The 20,783-nt window shown below is 44.8% G+C and overlaps 1 protein-coding gene and 1 long non-coding RNA gene across 5 annotated transcripts in view; one reads left to right on the top strand and one right to left on the bottom strand.

The window, feature by feature from the left end:
- Positions 1–1,978: 1,978 nt before the first annotated feature.
- Positions 1,979–7,584, bottom strand: LOC117357805. Its single transcript, XR_004538862.1, has 2 exons — positions 7,191–7,584; positions 1,979–2,701 (listed from the first exon to the last, which is right to left on the bottom strand). It is a non-coding gene; the product is annotated as an uncharacterized LOC117357805 (long non-coding RNA).
- Positions 7,585–7,611: 27 nt separating this feature from the next.
- RSPO3 (R-spondin 3) overlaps positions 7,612–20,783 on the top strand; it is a 231,684-nt gene continuing 218,512 nt past the window's right edge. Inside the window, exon 1 of one of the 4 annotated variants that reach the window (XM_033938932.1) lies at positions 7,612–7,773. In XM_033938932.1, coding sequence (XP_033794823.1) covers positions 7,674–7,773 — 100 coding nt within the window. In that variant the 5' untranslated portion in view covers positions 7,612–7,673. Of the gene's footprint in view, positions 7,774–7,889; positions 8,017–20,783 lie in introns of those variants that run through there. The other 3 variants (XM_033938934.1, XM_033938935.1, XM_033938933.1) reach the window with 3 other exon arrangements.

Genomic DNA, 20,783 nt, shown 5'->3' with positions numbered 1-20,783 from the left:
TATCCATATAAAATACTGTTTTCCAAAGGTCTGTACTAGGATCTACTGTATGCTATTTAATGTATTCATAAATGATCTGGAACTATGAGTGACAAATGAGATACTTCAATTTGTGGATGACACAAAACTATTCAAAGTCATTAAAAATGGCAGACAGTTGGGAGGAGCTTTAGAAGGATCTTGTAGACTAGGAGAAATTTAATGCTGTAAATTAACGCATTGCCTGTACAGACCAACTTGCCATGCACCTAAATAACCTTGTAACCCGTTGTTCTGAGCTCATTGTGAAGGATATAAAATGAACCAAATAAATTCATTAATTAACCCACACAGAATACATGGCCAAATGCTGCATTCAAATGAGTGCTAAAGGAGCAGTGGTGTACCTGGGTTGGCAGCCCCCTGGGGCAGAGCACCCCCCGTCCTCCAGGCAGTTTCAAGTTTAATAGGTTTTTTGATTAATCGCTTAATCATACTTCTAAGCGATGTACAGTTTAAAATTACATTTGTTGGGTGACAATACAATAAATAAAAATACTTAAAAAAGTACAGAATTACAATCAATTAAACATACTCATAACATTAGGTAAGAGGGAATGAAATACAAATCTTTAAAGTAAAGAGAAAACATTAAGGGAAAATACAGAAGGTTAACAAAATGTGAGGGGATACATGGAGCGGTATGTGCAGCCATCGGCTCTGCCATCCCCTGCCCCATAACAAGAAGTTGGCTCAGAAGGGGTTGGGGCCAGCAGAGCGCATGAGGACTGTGTGTGGCCTCACGACTGCTCCACAGACCCCTCACACATACACACAAATCGCCTGCACCTGGGGCAGACCGCCCCCACCATCCCACCCTTGGTACGCTAGAGCTAATGAGGCCATCAAGTATTCCATGGCATTGCAGCAATGTAAACAGGGGTTTGCAAAAGAGTTACCATGAAAATTTTGTTTCCAGGTCTGGGACTGCAGAAGAAAGGAAAGGGGATGGGACTTATATAAACCATTTTGATTGTAACCACAAAAGGCAGTATATCATTATACTGTATACAGATACTTATTTTGTAACTGGGACAATGGAAGAGTTAAGTGACTTGCCCACGGTCACAAGTTGCTGCAGTGGGAACTGAATCCAGTTCACCCGGTTCTGAGGCCACTGCACTAAACACTAGGCAGCTCCTCCACTCTAGAGAGATTTTATGCTGGGGTTTTTTTAGCTGTAACTGCCGGCTTTGCCTACTTTTGCAACCTGAAGGAAGCCCTTGCAAGGTTCAGAAGCAGGCAGGAAGTCACAGACCTATGTGTATGTCTGAACAAAACAACAAGTGAAAGCACAAACAGGCACCTGTTCTTCTATACCAGGGGTCTCCAAAGTATGGCCCGTGGGCCATATTCGGCCTGTGATATGATTTTATCGGGTCCACAGAAGAACTGTGTGGAAATGCGCCAATTGAACTAATTTTCCAATGAGAATCCGCAAAAAAAAACCCCAAAACAACACACCACAACCCCACAGGGTTTTGATAGATTTCAAATTCATTACTTAAAATTGTATTCAAAATATTAACATAATATGGAATATCAATATATTAATCTTATTCACAACTTTATTTAATACTGAATTGTAATTGTATACTTTGCGGTATTTCTTCGTACTTGTTTGGCCTCGATCAACAGTATCAATTCACGGCGTTGTAGGTAGCTCTGGCACTGTGACTAATCTTTAAATTGAATCTGGAAGTTTGTTACTAGTCGTTACAGCTAATACAGTGGTGCAGTGTAATACTCAATTTGTAATTGCTTAAATTTATATTTAAAGGGGCGTATTCACTTATTCACATATTTGTGATGAAAATATGAGAATTTGCTGGTAGTGTTCATCGTCGTTAATATACAATAATTTAATCTCACATACTCTGTAATTAGTTTATAAAATTTTCTGCTGTCAATAAAACTCATATATCTAGAATTATTTATCTTTTTTTTTTTTTTACTACGGCCCGCTGAAAAGTGCTGAAGTACCCAATGAGGCCCTCATGGCAAAAAGTTTGGAGACCCCTGTTCTATACTTAAATATGAATCTTGCAAAAAGAACAGGCACTAAGGTGTGCTGGCACCTCCATTTTCTTTTGGGCATGCGCCAAAGGACCCATGCTTACCACGAAACCTTTTTGCAATTGCATCCATCATGCTCCCCCCTCCCTCCCATTAGCTACAAGTTTTCCATACATACTGTAAAATTATAATATATTTAACATTTTTCATGGCATAGTATTACATAGTACAGCTATAATGTAAGCCTTTCTGCATGAACAAAAAAGGAAGAGGCAAGACAGATGTCTATACCATCCAACAGTTACATTTATTAAACGAACAATAATTGTCCAACAAGTCTTTGATCCAAAAGATCATATAAAGTCCCGATTAGGATTCAAGTTTCGGCAACAGAGTCTCCTTCGCTGTTTGTTCTTTCTTTCCATTCTTTGGGAAGTTGTCATCTCCTGTTTCTCCAAGTTCTTCAGGGAACAACAGGTAAAATATTTTGTCGACATGTCTATTCTCCCAACAGTGACATTGTTAATAAAGATTTTCGACACCATAATCTATTCCCTTACAAACCAAATTCACTTTCTGCCGTTTGCTGAAGTCTGCTGGAAGCTTGACTGGTCTGCTCTAGATCCAATTATCCAGCGAGATCCATCTATATGACAAGACATTAAATCGACAGTAAGGATCCTAACCTCCAAATAGCTATATTTCTAGCGCAGTTAGCAGCTCTCGTCCTTTGACCTGCGGTAGGCAACAAGACACTTCCTCCCTTTAGCCCAATCAACGTCCTCCTCTCTGCCCTCCCCCCCCCCCCGGCTCCTTCCTGCCCCCCCCTGCTGTGCATGTGCGCCCCTTCCCTTGTGCCTCTTTCATTTTCCCAGCGCAAGCTGCATTATGAGCCCATTGCCCGCTCTATCACTTCCAGGTCCTGCGCCTAGGAAGTCACGTCAGAGGGAGAGCGGACATGGTGTGGGCAGAAAATCTACAATGCTGTTCAAAGCCAGGAAAATTAAAGAAGTACAGGGGAAGGGAAGGGGTGCACGCACAGTGAAGGGGAGAAGAGGGCAGGCGAAGGATGCCACTGCCCTGGGTGGCACTCACCCTCGCTACGCCACTGATGGTGGACAGGGCTGCTAGATTTTCCTTTTGGAAAAATCCGCGCTCCCTAGCCCCACCCCAGGCCTGCCCGTCCCCGCCCCATGCCCGCCCTAGCTCAATCCCTGCCGCCTGCCTTGTCGGGCAAGGAGGAGGTCCGCACCTACGCAGGCAGGGAGGAGGCCACACCTACCTACCGCGTGATGTCATCACTTAGCGTCCACGCATGCATGGACTTCCTCCCTGCCCGACACAGCTTTTCAAAACCTGGACAAAGTACAGGGGTTTGAAAAGCCATCCGGCCCCCCAGCCATGTCCTCAAAAGTAGGATATGTCCAGGGAAATCCAGACGACTGGTAACCCTAATTATGGATATCCTGAAAACCTGGTGGCCCTGTTATTGCATTGTTTTTATTTTAGTCATGTTATTGTTTTCGTTTTCCCTATTAGATTTTAATTTGTATCTCGCTTAGAAATTGGATAAAAGACATAATCAAATTTTAATAAAAACTTGCAACTTGACTATGTTGAGAAGCCCAGCTCTGCATATAGGTGCACTGTTAAAGAATTGTCCTCCACATGACTTCAGGCCCTTCTTTAGATGGTTATTCTGCCCCCAGATGCAGACAGACTCCTTTTACCTAATTCTTTCCAACCTTCCATATGTTGGAAAGCATAAACAATAACAAAAAAAAATCCAACAGGATCTGCAGTATAGTGAGAACAAGCAAAAAACAAAAGAAAAACTGCAGACTATTATGTACAAGATGCAGGCTATGGGGCTCATAATCGAAAGAGAAAAACGTCCAAAAACCGGCCTAAGTCAGTACTTGGACGATCATAAACGAAAGACGTCCAAGTGCCAATAATCAAACCGGGTTTTGGATGTATTTATAAACGACCTAGGCCTTCATAGTGCCACTGAATGACCATAGTTAAACCGGGCGTTTCAGGAAGAGTGTCGAGGACGGGATTTGAGCAGGCTTAGACTTAGTCGTACAGCATGTATAACCGAAAGTTTTACATCAGATCTTAGACGGAACTTAGACGTTGTGACTTAGACCATTTAAAACATGGTCTAAGTCACAAAAACCCACCTAAAGTCACCAGATAAGCACTGCCAACACATAATACAGACCCCCACAAACTACCCCAGTGATCACTGACCACCCCCACCCCATAAAAATCATAATCACACCTGTAAAATTCAGCCTCCAGAACATCATCACCTGGCAGCCTGGCATAGGAAAGCCTAGTCGTCCTGCACAGAGGCAGCTTAAGTCGTCTTGGGAGTGGGTTAGGGACCCATAGAGAGGAGACCCCATGCCCATAAGCCCGTATAATCACTGCATTGATACTGAAGCATGTGCACTCCCCTATACACACCCAAAACCCTTTTGTATTGACATATAAGTGGCTCCTGCAGCCATAAGGGCTATTAGGGTGGTAGATAAGTGGGTCTAGGGGATTCTGGAGGTGGTTTGGGGGGCTCACCATGACCTATAAGGGAGCTGTAGTGAGATGAAGACATGGCACCCTTTTTGTGAAATTCACAGCAGTGCCCTGTAAGGTACCCCACTATTTAGGTGCCATGTCTGGGTGTTCAGTCCATCACTTTGCAGACCCCTCCCACGTCCAACAGGGCTTGTTCTAGGCGTTTTTGACTTGGACGAAAATGTGGTATAAAGATAGACGATTTAGCGGCTTGGACGATCAGATCGGCAGGACATAATAATAATAATAATAACAGTTTATATACCGCAGGACCGTGAAGTTCTATGCGGTTTACAATAGTTAAAAGATGTTACAAATTAAGTAGAATTAAAAAGATTAGAAGCTAGTTAGACGATTTTCAAAAGGGAAAAAAATTTGGACGTATTTTTCAAAAATGTGTCCTAAGCTGGTTTTTACTTTAGACCTCTTGCGACTTAGACAAAAACGAACTTAGACGTTCCTTTTGATTACGCCCCTCTACGTTTATTGTACCCATTTCATGACTGGAAAAACGAGCGAACGCAGGGAGCATGAGCTGTTTGGCTTAAGGGAGATTTTTCTTTGATAAAGCACTGTATGGGCGAACATAGTCCTATGTCGGAGTGCCTGCCCCCACCCGCGTAGACTGAGATGAGTATTTATCTTACTAAGAATATTTGAAAATAGAAATAATATATATATAAAGAAATATACATTTGGGACCGATGATGAACTTGGGTGCCAATACTCTGTATGAAAAAAGTTTAATACATACAGAAGGTACCACCGAGGTCCATGAAAATCTTCTTTAGGAAGAATATAAGGTTATATCCATAGGGACTGAGTGTACACTGATTACTTGAGTAGTGGGTCTTTGGATTATTAATTCTGAGCGAATTGTGTTGGTTGATAGCTTCCACAGAGAGGCCACTTAGGAGACTGAATTTCCCTCCTTGAAGGTGATTTCCAGAGCTGCTACGCTACACAGTTCCAGGACAGAGATTTTAGGAGGGAAGTGCTGCAAAGTTCTCAGCACAACCAACCGACTTTCTAAATTCTGAGCTTTATTTTGCCACTGTAGCTGAGAGTGTTATCTTATTTCATTAAGTGCCAATTTGCAGAAATGAAATTCTTTGTTTTCACATTGTTTCAGATCACTGATTGACCCATATCCGTGTCATTCTCTTCTTGGTTGGGCTGAGAACTTTTCAGTATCCCTTCAGATATCAGTCCCGAGTTTCAATTCCGACAGCCCCATTCTGATGCTTGATGAGACCTGCACTGCTTATTTCTATTGGCAGAATCAGGGCTGCCGCTGCTTTTGGGAGGTAAGCACAAACTCAGGACTGGCTAAAAACTCTTCTCTGGGAACTGGACAACTTAAAAAAAAAAAAAAAATCCCCCCCACCCCCCACTAGATTTACAATTAAGACCAAAAGAAAAAGGGGGGAATGTGTGGCGCAGTGGTTAAAAAGCTACAGCCTCAGCACCCTGAGGTTGTGGGTTCAAACCCACGCTGCTCCTTGTGACCCTGGGCAAGCCACTTAATCCCCCCATTGCCCCAGGTACATTAGGTAGATTGTGAGCCCGCAGGGACAGACAGGGAAAAATGCTTGAGTACCTAAATAAATTAATGTAAACCATTCTCAGCTCCCTGGTATAGAAAATTAAATAAATAAAGCAACAGTCAGGAAACAGGCAAAGCTGATATTTTGAAGAAAAAAAAAAAAGTTAATAGTGAAATAGCAACATTATGAAGCCATACCCCAACACCTCTGGAAGGCCAGAATTACTTGAGTGTGAGGTGGATCCAATCAGCATGCTTCAAACCTTCATTAATTCTTGGGGATGCAATATCACTGCAGATGGCAGATAAACTATTTAAGGTAATAGCATTTTAATAACTTCTGTCACAAGAGGTCTGCCTTCTATCGTCTTCATTTTATTTCTGGGCAATCTTTAACCACCCTAATATATGTATTTGGAGGGGGGATCACACTGCAGAGTAATGCAAAAGTAGATTCCTCCTGCTCTTCCTCTGGGACCATCTGACAGGCGATTGGAGGCCTCTTTTAGGACTGCCCACGTCCTACTGGAGTCCGCTTTCAATACTTAAGCTTTGGTTTGAACGAGAGGAGAGAAAAGGCGCTGTAGTTAAAATATTGCCAGGAGTTTGGAGGAAGGACCAGGAAGGGTTTAGGGTGGCTGCTGTGCGCTCGGGACGCTGGATTTTATATCTCTGGGGGTTGGCACCAATGTGAGCCTAGCTATTCGCACTGCTGAAGGTGAGGAGCCTGGCACCCCCCACCCCACCCCGGCACCCAGGAATTCTGCCTCTCTCTCTCTCTCTCTCTCCATCCATCCACGCTGTTCCTCTCGGACATCTGGAAAGAAATCCTGCAAATTAAACTGCCCCCCAACCCTACAGCAACCTTGACTTGAACACTTTTTTTTTTTTTTTTTTTTTACAAATATTGTACTGTGTTTGCTACGTCCATCCCTCTCCCCCCCCCCCCATTCGCACTCCCCCTCCCCCATTCCCCCTCAAGTCCTATAAAAAGAAACAATCCTACCTATAAGGAATCCTACCCCCTTACATGCGGGTTGTTGGAAGGAGCCTAGAGCGGTTGCATGTGTCCAGTGAGAAGGCAAAGGCAGCATCTCTTCCGGAGCCGGCTGGAAAGTGACAGATGAGAGCCGGATCCCCGGCGGCGGCGGTCGCTGAGCTCTCCCCGAGCCGGAGGAGGTCTGCTCCCACCGCACCATGCTCCCTGGGGCCCCCGGGGCCCTTCCCAGCCCTCCGGCAGAGCGCGCGGGCGGCATGAGCACGCACTGATCCATCCGCCGCTGGCTCTCCGGCGCGGGGGCGGGGCGAGCGTCCTCTCCGTCTGCTGAACTACCTGGCCCCGGGGGGGGGGGGGAGGTGTTTCTTCTTCGGACCGGTGCAAGGAGATCGCCGAGGGGGGGGGGGAGAGGGGGTTGGATTCTTCTACACAGGAAAAAAGGGGAAAAAAAAAAAAAAAGAAGAAGGGCCGGCCACCACCGACGGGGTGACTATGCGCTTGCGGCTCCTTTCTTGCTTCCTTATCGTTTTGAACTGCGTGGAGCACGTTGACAGCCACCGGCACATGCCCCGGGGAAGGAGGCATCGGAGAAGTAAGTGAGAGCGCCAGGAGGGGCTGATAAGAGGGGCTCGGCCGCCAGCCGATGGAGGCGGCTGTTTCGGGGTGTCCTTCTGTCTCGGGGGGGGGGATCCCCAAAGAGAGCAAACGTGGTAAAATGGATAGTCGCCCCCCCCCCCCCCGATGGTATGAATAATTTTCCTAATTAACGGGAGCGGTGGAGCCTGCAAGGTACGAGGAATGTCTTCCACTGTTATTACTGAATGCAACCAAGTAGGTAGGAATCTACAGGAAGATATAGATGGGGTTGGTTTTGTTTTTGTTGGTTTATTTTTTTTTTTGGGGGGGGGTGCAGGGGGTTCAATAATTTTTATTGAAAAAATTTCCAGTTTTATGTAACATAAAGAAAGAGAAAAAAAAGTGCACTACTTCAATAACAGTTTTGCATAGAACAAGTAACGTATGGATGTATTTTAATTGTGAAGAGGGTCTGTTTTGGTTTGTGTTCCAATTTCTTACTCATAAACCCTGGTAATGGAGTAAATTTTTAGACTTGATGATATTTACCCAAATGTATCAAATTAAAGTTGGTTTTTTTTCGGTTGGGGTATATTTCTTAGTGGGAGCTTGTACGTCAGATTTTTTTTTTTTTGGGGGGGGGGCTAATATTACATTAATACAACCTGGTTTGGAAACAGCCTCCCAGAGAGGCCAAATAACTGGTTTGAAAAAGCAGAGATTCCCTGTCAGAAAGTCCATTGCGAGCATTGTAGATAACCCCTTCTTTTTTTTTTTTTTCTTTAAGGGATCTTTTAAAACACTTATGCCTCCCCCCCCCTCCTTCCCCCAGTCTCTGAGGCGACTTTTACAATCCGAAAACAGCAATTAGGTGCCAGACCAGCCCTCACTAAAACTGCGCAGAACAAAAGGAGGTGGGGGGATCTGAACCCGGCTCCTCTGAGCAGGTAGCCCGGCCTGAATAGAAGGGGCAGGGCTGGAGATTGGGCTTATCTGGCGCTCGTCAGCTACAAGATAGGGCTTTTCTTTCTTTTTCTGTTTGTTTTGTTCTCGAAGCATCTTCTTTCTCACTTTCTGACAAGAGATTCCTGCTGGGGGACACCTGAGGTGTAGAGAGAGCTCTGAGCATCTAAGACAGTGGTTCTTAACTTGGGTTCGACCGAACCCCAGGGGTTCGGTGAGTCAGTCTCGCGGGTTCGGCGGAGGTCAAAACACACCTCCGACTCATATAGCGCGCAATCCTTTTTGAGGATGCTGGACATAAAAACGAAGAAAAGGAACAGACTTTGTTGCGAAAATGACATGAGAGTGGCACTTGCCAAGGTAAAGCCACGCATTTCTGAACTGGTCTCTGAGAGGCAACAACAGAAGTCACACTGATTTGCAGTAAATTTCATTATTATGTTATTATTATTCGAAATATAGGAGAACTTTTTTGTTTTCAAAATTGATATTATTTTTTTCCCTTACTGTATACCTATGTTTTGAATTTGTAAAAATCATATTTTATTTTTCCAATAAAGAAGGGTTCAGTGAACACGCATATGAAACTGGGGTTCAGTACCTCCAACAAGGTTAAGAACCACTGATCTAAGAGGAGCAGCCAGGAGGTGGGGAAAGGGGCTAGTCGACTCTGTCCATTTTGGAAAGCACAAACAGTGTGTTGAGATGGGAGGGGGTTACTTAGCAGGCAAACTCCTTCTTTTAATTCAGCTGTAGCCGCTTCATTTTCTCCATGTCGAAATTCCCTCACTGCTGAAGAATTGCAAAGGAACAGTGCGAAAGCTTGCTCTCCCTTTCTCCACCCACCCCAAATAGCCCTATTAAAGGCTTACCCTACTTGGCATGTATACAACTGTGAGGCAGCTTTCTGCTTATTGTAAGGTATCTGATGGGTGATGACGGCCTCCAGGACTTGCAGTTATGTTTTGCCACTTCATTGATTGAGATTCCCACTTGGGGAGAGGGGGGGGGGGAGCAACTTGATAGATTCATTGATTCGCCTGTTTTCGTTTTCTGCCCTGAAGTCAGGACTTCATTAATAGTTCTACCTCCCCTCACCCCCTCCTCAGATTTAGACGCCTTGTACGAAGGTGGTTTGAAAAATTTGGTTTAAAAAAAAAAGTAAGTTAAACAACGTACTCTCCATTGAGGGCTATCCAGCGAGCTTCCAATTTTTTTGTGAGCTAGGAACTCGCTGGACTAAGTGTATATCCCTCCATGAAGTTATTTAACATGCTTTTTTTGACTAAATTTTTAAAACCACCCTGGTATATCCGTCCCTTAGCCTGTGCTGTCTTGCAATGAATGCACGAAAACTGATCTACAGCATTTATACAAATTACTGTTCTGGACTACTATTACTATTTATTATTTCTAAAGCGCTGAAAAGTGTACGCACGCTGTACGTTTTAACAAACAATTGACAGTCCCTGCTCAGAAGAACTTACAATCTAATTTAGACAGGACATTTCGGGATTGGGGAGATTATGGTAGAGGAAATGATACACTGGATATAGGTATCTGACAGTAGTGAGTGAGAGTTAGGAGTTGAAAACAGATTCAAAAAAGTGGGCTTTTAGTTTGGATTTGAACGCTGCTAGGGAGGGAGCATGACGTATTGATTCAGGCAGCCTGTTCCAGGCATACGGCGCCACATGAAAAAAGGGACGGAGTCTGGAGTTGGCAGTGGAAGAGAAGGGTACAGATAAGAGGGGCTTGCTTGACGAATGGTGATCATGGGGAGGAGCATAGGGGGAGATAAGTGAAGAGAGATAATGGGGGGCTTCAGAGCGAATGCATTTGTAAGTCAGCAAGAAGAGTTTAAACTGTATTCAGAGATGGACGGGGAGCCAATGAAGCGACTTGAGGAGGGGGGTAATGTGAGAATAGCGGTTCTCATGGAATATGAGTCACGCAGCAGCATTTTGAATGGATTGAAGAGGCGAGAGATGGGCCCGCAGGAGGCCCAAGGGAAGTACGCTGCAGTAGTCTAAGCACGAGGTGATGAGAGCATGGACAAGGGTTTTGGTCGTATGTTCAGAGAGAAGAAGACGGATTTTGGTAATGTTATAGAGGAGAAAGCGATAGAATTTGGCGATTTGTTGGATCTGAGCAGAGAAGGAGAGAGAGGAGTCAAAGATCACCCCAAAGTTGCGAGCCAACGAGACAGGGAGGAGGATAGTGTTATCCACCAAAATAGAGAACGACGGGAGGTGGGAGGTGCGTTTAGGCGGAAAGATAAGTTTTAGTCATATTTAATTTGAGATGGCGGCGAGACATCCAAGCGGCAGTGTCGGACAGGCAGGCTGAAATTTGGGCCTGAACTCCCGTAGAAGGACGAGAGAGATTGGAAGAAAACCAGGAGAGAGCAGAACCCCGGAATCCCTGTGAGGACAACACGTCGAGGAGGAGGCAGTGATCAACAGTGTCGAAGGCAGCAGACGGATCGAGAAGAATGAGGATAGAGTATAGTCCATTGGATTTGGTCAGGAGCAGGTCATTAGAGACTTTATCAAAGGTAGTTTCAGTAGAGTGAAGAGGGTGGAAGCCTGACTGAAGCGGGTCAAGAATATTATGAGGAAAGGAAGTCCAGGCTAGAGAGCTGCACGGGAACGGGGACGACGGGAATCCCGCGGGCATCCCGCGGGTTCCCCCTTTGGGTCGCGGGGATCCCGTGGGGACGCCCCTAGGGTCGCGGGGATCCCGTGGGGACGCCCCCTAGGGTCGCGGGGATCCCGTGGGGACACCTCCGAGGGTCGCGGGGTTCCTGCGGGGCTGGATGTACTCGCGCGGCTCTTCTCCCTACCTTCTCTGCTTGCAGCACAGAGCCGAACGGAAGTCTTCCCGACGCCAGCGCTGACGTCGGAGGGGAGGGAGGGCTTAAACAAAGCTGGATGTACTCAGTCGCGCGGCTCTTCTCCCTACCTTCTCTGCTTGCAGCACAGAGCCGAACGGAAGTCTTCCCGACGTCAGCGCTGACGTCGGAGGGGAGGGAGGGCTTAAACACAGCCCTCCCTCCCTCCGACGTCAGCGCTGACGTCAGGAAGACTTCCGTTTGGCTCTGTGCTGCAGGCAGTGCAGGTAAGGAGGAGAGTAGCCTCGCGGTTCGAGTGGCTACCAAGGGAGGGGGCGGTCCGCCCCGCCCCACCCCGCCCCAGTTGCAGCACAGCCGGCCAGGTCCCCTTACTTTTGTGGCACTTCCCCGACCGACCGACAACAGCCCCGGTCCGACAATCCTCCCTGCCCTGTAGCCGCGAATCTAAATTATCTTCTTACAGCAGCTGTAATAAGGTAATTTAGATTCGCAGTTAAGGGCAGGGAGGTTTGTCGGACCGGGGCTGTTGTCAGTCGGTCGGGGAAGTGCCACAAAAGTAAGGGGACCTGGCCTGCTGTACTGCACCCGGGGCGGTAGAGAAGGAGTGGGGAGAAGGACGCTGAAAGTCCATGGGGAAGACGGGAGGAGGGGGGGAAGGACTCTGAAAGCACTTGAAGACAGAGGAGGGAGAAGGACGCTGAAAGCACATGGGGAATACAAAGGGGTGGAGAAGGACGCTGAAAGGCCATGGGAAGGGCGGGTGGGCGGGCGGGGGGGGAAGGACTCTGAAAGCACTTGTGGAAGACAGAGGGGGGAGAAGGATGCTGAAAGCACATGGGGAAGACAAAGGGGTGGAGAAGGACGCTGAAAGGACATGGGGAAGACAAAGGGGTGGAGAAGGACGCTGAAAGGCCATGGAAGGGCGGGGGGGGGGGAAGGACTCTGAAAGCACTTGTGGAAGACAAAGGGGTGGAGAAGGATGCTGAAAGCACATGGGGAAGACAAAGGGGTGGAGAAGGATGCTGAAAACACATGGGGAAGACAAAGGGGTGGAGAAGGACGCTGAAAGGACATGGGGAAGACGGGGGGGGTGGAGAAGGACGCTGAAAGGCCATGGGGAAGACAGAGAGGGAGAAGGACGCTGAAAGGACATGGGGAAGCAGAGGGGGGAGAAGGACACTGAAAGCACATGTGGAAGACAGAGGGGGGAGAAGGACGCTGACAGGACATGGGGAAGATGGGGGGGAGAAGGATGCTGAAAGGAAATGGGGAAGAGAGAGTAGGGAGAAGACACTGGCAGGGAAGAAGACAGATGCCAGACTATGGGGGAGCGGAGAGAAGAAGATGGGTGCCAGACCAATTTGGAAGGGGGAAGAAAGGGAGAGGCACAGTAACAGAGCAAATGGAAGATGCAGAAGGAAGAGAGACAGTGGATGGAAGGAATTGAATGAGAACATGAGGAAAGCAGAAACCAGGCAACAAAGGTAGGAAAAGAATTATATTTCTTTTTTTTTATTTTGCTTCAGGATAAAGTAGTATATTAGTTGTGTTGATAAAAATTTATAAACATTAGAGGCTCTGGTAGAAACCCATTTGCAAAGTATGTATTCTTCCCAATTAATATTTTCAAATTAATAAAGTCTTTGTGCTTATTTGTAAATGGGTTTCTACCAGAGCCTTTAATTCAGTAGCATAATTAAATGAAATAACTATTTCTGAAGTTTATATGGACGGGCGGGGACGGAGGGGATTCCTCGCGGGGATGGGTGGGGACGGAGGGGATTCCTCGCGGGGACGGGTGGGGACGGAGGGGATTCCTCCCGGGGACGGGTGGGGACGGAGGGATTCCTCGTGGGGACGGGTGGGATTCCTCACGGGGACGGGTGGGGACGGGTGGGACTTTGGCGGGGACAGGTGGGGACGGGTGGGATTTCTGTCCCCGCGCAACTCTAGTCCAGGCAACGACGGTGAACAGCGCATTGAAGTAGGTTGGATAGGAAAGGGAGGAGGGAGATACGGCAGTAGTTGGAGGAGGATGTGGGGTCTAGCGAGGGCTTTTTAAGTAGGGATGTAACTACAGCATGTTTGAAGACATCAGGAACTGTAGCAGTGGAGAGCGAAAGGTTGAGGATGTGACAGATGGGAGGGATGACAGCGGGAGAGATGGATCCGAGTAGGCAGGTAGGAATCGGATCAGAGGAACAGGTGGTGGGTTTGGAGGAGGAGAGAAGGTGAGCAGTTTCTTCTTCCGTAACTTCACAAAAGGAAAAAGGGTCATAAGGGGTTGTCGAAGTGAGGTCGGCAGAGTGGACAGTCGGAAGGGGTAGCGGGGGAGGTGACATTGATGAGAATTCAAGGTGGATCTTGTGAATCTTGTGGATTTAAATCTTAATTTGCATTGTGGCTTTTTTTTTATGTGGGGGGGGGGTTGAATACATGTGTCTCTGGTTCTGCTGCATGAGAGGGGGGGGGTAATTGGGGGTTTACAGTCTTCATAATCCTTGCTCCCGCCCCCTTTCTCCCCTAGCCACGAACAGATGTGGCATTAAGACATAAAACGTCTGTATTGCTGAAGCCAATCTCAGCTGGAAGCTTGCAAGCTGCAGTGCTATCTAATCCAAGGCTAATCTGAGTTTTTTTAAAAAGAGCTGATACAGGACTGTGAGAAGGGGTGGGGGGGGAGGGGAACTTGGACAGCCGAAAATAAAGTCTAACTGCATGGGCTGCTTGTGTGAGGGCTGATAGTGATGTAAGGCAGTGGTTCCCAACCCTGTCCTGGAGGACCACCAGGCCAATCGGGTTTTCAGGCTAGCCCTAATGAATATACATGAGAGAGATTTGCATATAATAGAAGTTATAGGCATGCAAATCTGCTCCATGCATATTCATTAGGATTGGTCTGAAAACCCGATTGGCCTGGTGGTCCTCCAGGACAGGGTTGGGAACCACTGATGTAAGGTATAATATTAAACTTTTTAAAAAATGCTTCATGGTTGCAGAGGCTCAAAGATTCATTACTGCATCTTCTTTGGCCTTGTGCTGAACAACGGTGTCAGCAAACTTCTCTTTTCCATCTCGTGTTCTTGATAGAAAAGCGGAGGTGCAGCTTCTCCCTGCCAACAGCTTGGAAAAGTCCATGCACAGGTGAAGAGGGCTTGGCTTCCTGTCTCCCAGGTGCTTACAGCATCTTTCTCTCTGCTGTAGTGGAAGGGATGGCAACCCACGTCGATTTTCCTTTTCTGCAGCTGGAGAAAGCTTTAAAATGGGCCCATCTTTAAATGCAGAAGGAGAAATATTTTTTCTCCTGCGGGTGGAACCAAGAAGGTCCCACAGACAAGACTAAACCAGACCCTGAGAAGCTAGACCAGAAAGTATCCTTGCACCCCAGAAAGCTTTCCCACCAGCATTGCGGATATCCATAAACCTTCCAGTGCACAATATTCGAACACTTTTCAACAAGGTTAGGGTTATATGCACAGGAGCCAACTTTTGAAAATGACCTGGGGTGCTAAATCCAATGGAAATGACCCCAACTCTGGACACAGGCCAAGTAGTTTGCTCAATATTGGTGATGCTCAAGCACCCACAGAGCTGGCTCCTATGGTTATATGTCCATCTTTATTCTTGGTGTTTCTCTCTTCCTAGTTCTTATGGACTAAAGGTTTTCTCTGTGGAAAATTCTTAGTAGGTAGGTAGGACCCTAAGGATACGAGACAGGCACATGCCCATTTGGCAGTGCTGTGGCATTTCTGTGCAGCCCTTTCTCTAACTCTAGATGAGGGGGGAAGGGGAGGAAATAATCTGGTGCCAGGCCCTAATGCTGTGGGAAGTGTGCCCCCTTGTGTCTTGTGGAGACACGTTTCTGCACAGGTTCAGGCAACAGGCAGGAGAATGGGTGCTGGTGAAAGACTTCTTTGAGCCCTTTACTTTACATATTACAAGTGTAAACTTAAGGGTTTCTCATCAACAGCTATTCTGCGCAAGATGTGATAGTGCAGATAGAGGGAGAAAAGCCAGCAACACAGCCAATTAGATAACAAAGGGAGATTAACACTTCAGATAGACTTAGGGCTAGATTCTCAAAACTTAAGGTCGTACACCGGTTCCAGCCAGTGTAGCGTGCAGGTACTTTAGCAGCGGATTACACAACGGCTTCCCGTGGTCTTTTCTGAGTCTCCTAGCACTCTCCAATTCTGTCTTGCAAATGGGCTCATCAGTATTTAAGCGAGCACTCCGGCGGATTCTTCAACATCGCCAAGTGATTATCCAAGTGCGGCACCGGCTTTTGGCCACCAAAAATCAGTGACTGGTCCAGGGGTGCTGGTACTGTGAAAAGTGCATCTCTGGCATGTGTTTTGACTGTTACTTATGAGAAAAAAAACCCCCTACATGATTCACATAAATTATAGTGTTTTTTAGGGGGGTGGACAAAAGCACGCTTCTTGAGCACATGCATTATACGAGGGTCATTTCATAAATAATGCACACTATTTTTTAAAATTTATATGTTTTGGGTATTTTTTTCCAAGTATTTCTTTACAATCCTTCAATATAGTCTCCCTGCTTTGCAATGACTGAGTCCTAACATCCGGGAAGCTTCATTATTCTAACCAAGATACCGTTTTAGTTCAGTTGCCGAATGGCTCGGGTACCGGCGGAAGAAAGCTCTTCCAGAGATGCAAAACAATGTCCAGGCATAGGTTGTTTCAACTTTGGAAAAAGGTCAATGTCTGGTGGTCTCATATCTGGACTGCAGGGAGCATTAGGTAACACCTCCCAGCCGTATTTGCGTAGTTTTTCAATGGCATTCCCTATGTGCGGCGAGCGTTGTCGTGAAGAATGAATGGCCCAGGTTGGGTTTTGTGCATTTTTCTGCGCATTATTTGCAAAAAATCACGATAATACGCTGCTGTGACACTTCTTCCACATGGAACTTTGTCTATAATGATGATGCCTTCATGATCATAAGCAAAAATCATCATTTGTTTGACTTTTGATTGAGCTCATTGGAATTTTTTTGTTATGAGGAAGATGGAGCTCTCCACTCGTCATTGAAAAACTACGCGAATATGGCTGGGAGGCGTTACCTTATGCTTCCTACATTCCAGACATGAGTTCACTAGACTTTGACCTTTTTCCAAAGTTGAAACAACCTATGCATGGACATCATTTTGCATCTCTGGAAGAGCTTTCTTTCGCCAGAACCTGAGCCATTCGACAACTGAACTAAAATGGTGTCTTGGATGGAATAATGAAGCTTCCCGGATGTTGAAAAAAAAAAAAGTAAAATTTTTAAAAAAAATAGTGTGCATTATTTATGAAATGACCCTCGTAGCTGTGTCTTATGTGTTTCTGGCTGTGATTCATGAAAAAAATATGACATTATAAACAAATTACAAGATTTACATGAATTATAGCAGTTGGGGGGGAGAAAAGGCATATTTTATGCATGCTTGTTGCATCTCCCCTCCCTTCCCTTTCCTTCATCCAATAGCTCTGGCACACCTATGATTGACACACCACTTACGGTGTTGCTTTTCCCGGCACACGCACACATTTACGTCTCTTTCATGGTGTATTCTATGTATGGGCTGATCACTATCACCAGCGATTCATCTCATGTAAAGTTAGCAAACCTTTGCTCTCTCAACCAACCTTATTTGCATGCAGTGATTTTTGAGAATGACCCGCCCTTTTGAAACTGCTACAATAATGGCTGCAAAAGTGACCCATCCGTTTTTACCGTGACTGTTTGAGAATCTAGCCGTCGGTAGCCTTGAGTGGCATTTACATATGTAAATGCCAGTTTTACAATGCCACTGTTTACACAAGTAAATGTCATTGGATGCACTGATGCAAAGAGGGGGACGATGTTCTGGGCATGGTTTGTGAGGTCCCCCAAAATTATATGTGTGTTCCAGATTTTCCATGACGCTACACATATATTTTATTAAATGCCTGTCATCGTTTGCATCTTCTTGGAGTCATGCAGAAGCGTCAGCTGCTCACTTCAATTAGGGTTGTAACCCTCCAATATTTCTAATGATTTTCTAGCAGTTTGGCTCCTTAATTAGCCACTGTTATGCCTGTAGTGTTCTGACATTCCAGTCATACACATGCAAGCGCTGATACTTATACATGTACATTGGAAAAAATTGGCACTTGCACAATTTAAGAGCTGGTTTCACTGAAGGGGGAAGTTATTAACATGGGGCTACTGTTAAGGCATTTATTTTACTCTGTTATTAGTAACTACAGGGGGAAGGGGCAAGTTATTTTACCACAAGGCAGGTTATTTGAGCACAGGGTCCCATTTTACGCAACGAGACTGTGCTAAAAAAAAAAAAAAATTTTGACTTGTGGTAAAATAACTCTTCTTTATGATAGGAGGTGATGCTGAAAAGTTCTCAGCCCAACCAACAAGAGAATGGCATGGATACAATTCAATCGATGATCTGAAACAATGTCAAAGCATAGAATTTTGTTTCCGCAAATTGGCACTTCACGAAATAAGATAACACTCTTTTCAGCCACAGTGGCAAAATAACGCTCTGACTTTAGGAAGTTGGTTGGTTGGGCTAAGAACTTTTCAGCAACCCCCTCTACCTATGTCCCTGAGTGATGCTGCTCTTTTGGTGAATGTGTCCTTTTACAAAATGCTTGTTCCTGCTGCACTTGTAGGAGAATGTACTTGTAAACTGTCCTGAGTTTTTGATTTGGGTGGTCTATAAAACTGTTATTGCTATTATTATTATTATTATATATACACCCCTGATCTAGTGTTGCTAATTAGTGCCTTGCAGAGAGGGTTTATCCTGCTGCGCTTAAGAAGCTGATTATTGCTCAGCAGTTTAAAAAAAAGTCGCCTTTAGAGCCCTTCTTGTGAAAACAATCATCCTGTAGCCAATATTTCCTTTTTTTTGTGGCTAAACCAGCTGAGTCGGTCGGTCGTCTCAGGCAGTTTATTAAATTTCTTGAACAGGGGCACTTTTTGGCTCCTGTACAATCAGGATTTATAAAAGAGTTAGGTACTAGCACTGTTGATACAGACCTCCTGGAGAACAATAAAACTGAGACTGACTAGGATAAGGGTAGGAAAGGTAATTAATCCAATCAAATCTCTCGGCAGCTTTGGACCCTTGGCAGCTTTTGGAAAGGCTGACAGATTTGGGGAATGTTTATGCCTGGTTTTTTAGCAGAGAGATTGTTACAGGCATGATTGGGGTCATCTGCCTCAGATTTTTGGTTGATGGAGAGCAGAGTGCCACATGGATCTTTTTTCTCACCTATTTTATTTACAGTCTTTATAGTTTATGGTTTAATATACCACCTATTATGGTTTAATATACCACCCTATTAAATATTAAATATACCACCCTTCCTTAGGCAATAACAGAGCGGTTTACAAAATTACAATTAAAATAGAAAGGAACTCCATATCCAAAAATGAAACTAGAGATAGCACAGTATGAAAAAAAAAAAAAATTAAAACAAATATAAAACATTCTGCAGACTGCCTCACTAGTATCATGACACCAGAATCATCTAAATGAAAAGAAAAAAATAATAATAAATGTCTCAATACTAAATGTCTTTAAAAGAGATCTAAATTTCAAATAAGTGGATTCAAGACGTACTATCCCTTCCCCCCCCCCCCCCTTCTGTTACTAAACTGCAATAGCGGTTATTAGCGCAGGGAGCTGTGTTCCTATGAGTTCCTATGAGTGTCAGGAGCAGCGCAGCTCCCTACGCTAATAACCGCTATTGCGGTTTAGTAAAAGGTGGGGGTATATTTGGAAGAGAATTCCGAAGAGATGGTGAAATACAAAAGCAAAGCTCTTTCTCTAGTTAATTCATAATGAAATGCACGAACAGGAGGAATTTGAAGACGCTGATCATTCAGAGAACGCAAAAGTCTTGGTGGACAAGACCTAATGAGAGAAGAGAGATAAGCTGGACTATTACAGTGAATTGATTTAAATTATTTGGGACATCAATGAGAGCTAGGAGACAAACCTCTTCTAATAATAAACTTTTACTTATTATGACAGGGGTTGCCATACAACATATTATGAAAAATTGGAAAAACTGGGATAGGTTGAGCTATAATTTTTGGTGGAGTTCGTTGTGCCACATCTTTAAAATGGAACGAGTAATTGCTATACAGCAGGGGCATTTTAGGAAATTCAAGGATGTTTGGGGGCCATTAACAAAATTACTGTACAGAATGAATATTGTTTTTTCCCTTTATTTATACACGTCTAGAGGGGGAGGGATATCTTATGTTATGTTTTCTTATGTTTAAATACAATTGAGGGTATAAGGGGAGGGGATATTTTATGTGTTATTAGTTTTTGATGTGTATTAGTTAAGTGATGTTAAAGTGTCAAGTGATTGTATCTTATGTTGCAATTATTGAAAGTTTTAAAAACGAATAAAGAATTAAAAAAGTTAAAAAAAAGTTAAAATAAGAATTTTAAATTGAATACCAAAAAAGAAATAGGAAGCCAATGATGGTGGAGATATAGGGGAGTAAGATGATCAAAGCGAGAGGCGCTTGGAAAGTACTTCAGAAAAAATAGATTTGATACATTTACTCTGAAGTATTTCTCTGCAAGCTGGATCTTTTCTTGATGCTTGTGCTAAAATAGCCAAATGCTGCCAATGTGTTGGTGGTTGGTTTGCAAATAATCCTATGAAAGTAAATCTAGATACAACCCTGGCGTTGTAAATTGGGCCTATTATTACAAGATCAAACTTGTAACTACTGTTTTTAAGGCAATGAAGGGTATCAGATCCCAAATATTCAACGTCTTAGGCTAAGCAACATCTGCTAAAGAGGAGATTAAGGAGGACGGATTGAGACATTTAAGTTTTACTTCCATTGCTTTCAGTCGAAGTAAAACCCATCCTCCTGTGTTCGGAACCTTATGATAACCCTAAATTAAGATCTCAGCAAACCTCTGTCTTTTCTGCTTTGAATTCTTGTAAATTCACATTCAATCTTATTTGATATAACCAGAATTCCATGACTTCTTTCTTGGAAGAGGAGCCAGCTCTGTCTTTTGGAGATTCTCTATCGGATCACTTTAGCCCTCTCAACTGTACTGGCCTGGGTAGATTGTTCCGGCCCAGAAAACAACCAAGTTCCAATAATATCCACATTAAATCTTATAATTAGAACATATGCAAGGAAAGTAAGAAGAAAA

Source organism: Geotrypetes seraphini, chromosome 3 (genome assembly GCF_902459505.1).
Source record: "Geotrypetes seraphini chromosome 3, aGeoSer1.1, whole genome shotgun sequence".
In the NCBI taxonomy this organism is placed as follows: domain Eukaryota; kingdom Metazoa; phylum Chordata; class Amphibia; order Gymnophiona; family Dermophiidae; genus Geotrypetes; species Geotrypetes seraphini.
Note: the sequence above shows the minus strand (reverse complement) of the source record. Positions and strands in the feature narration are given on the sequence as shown.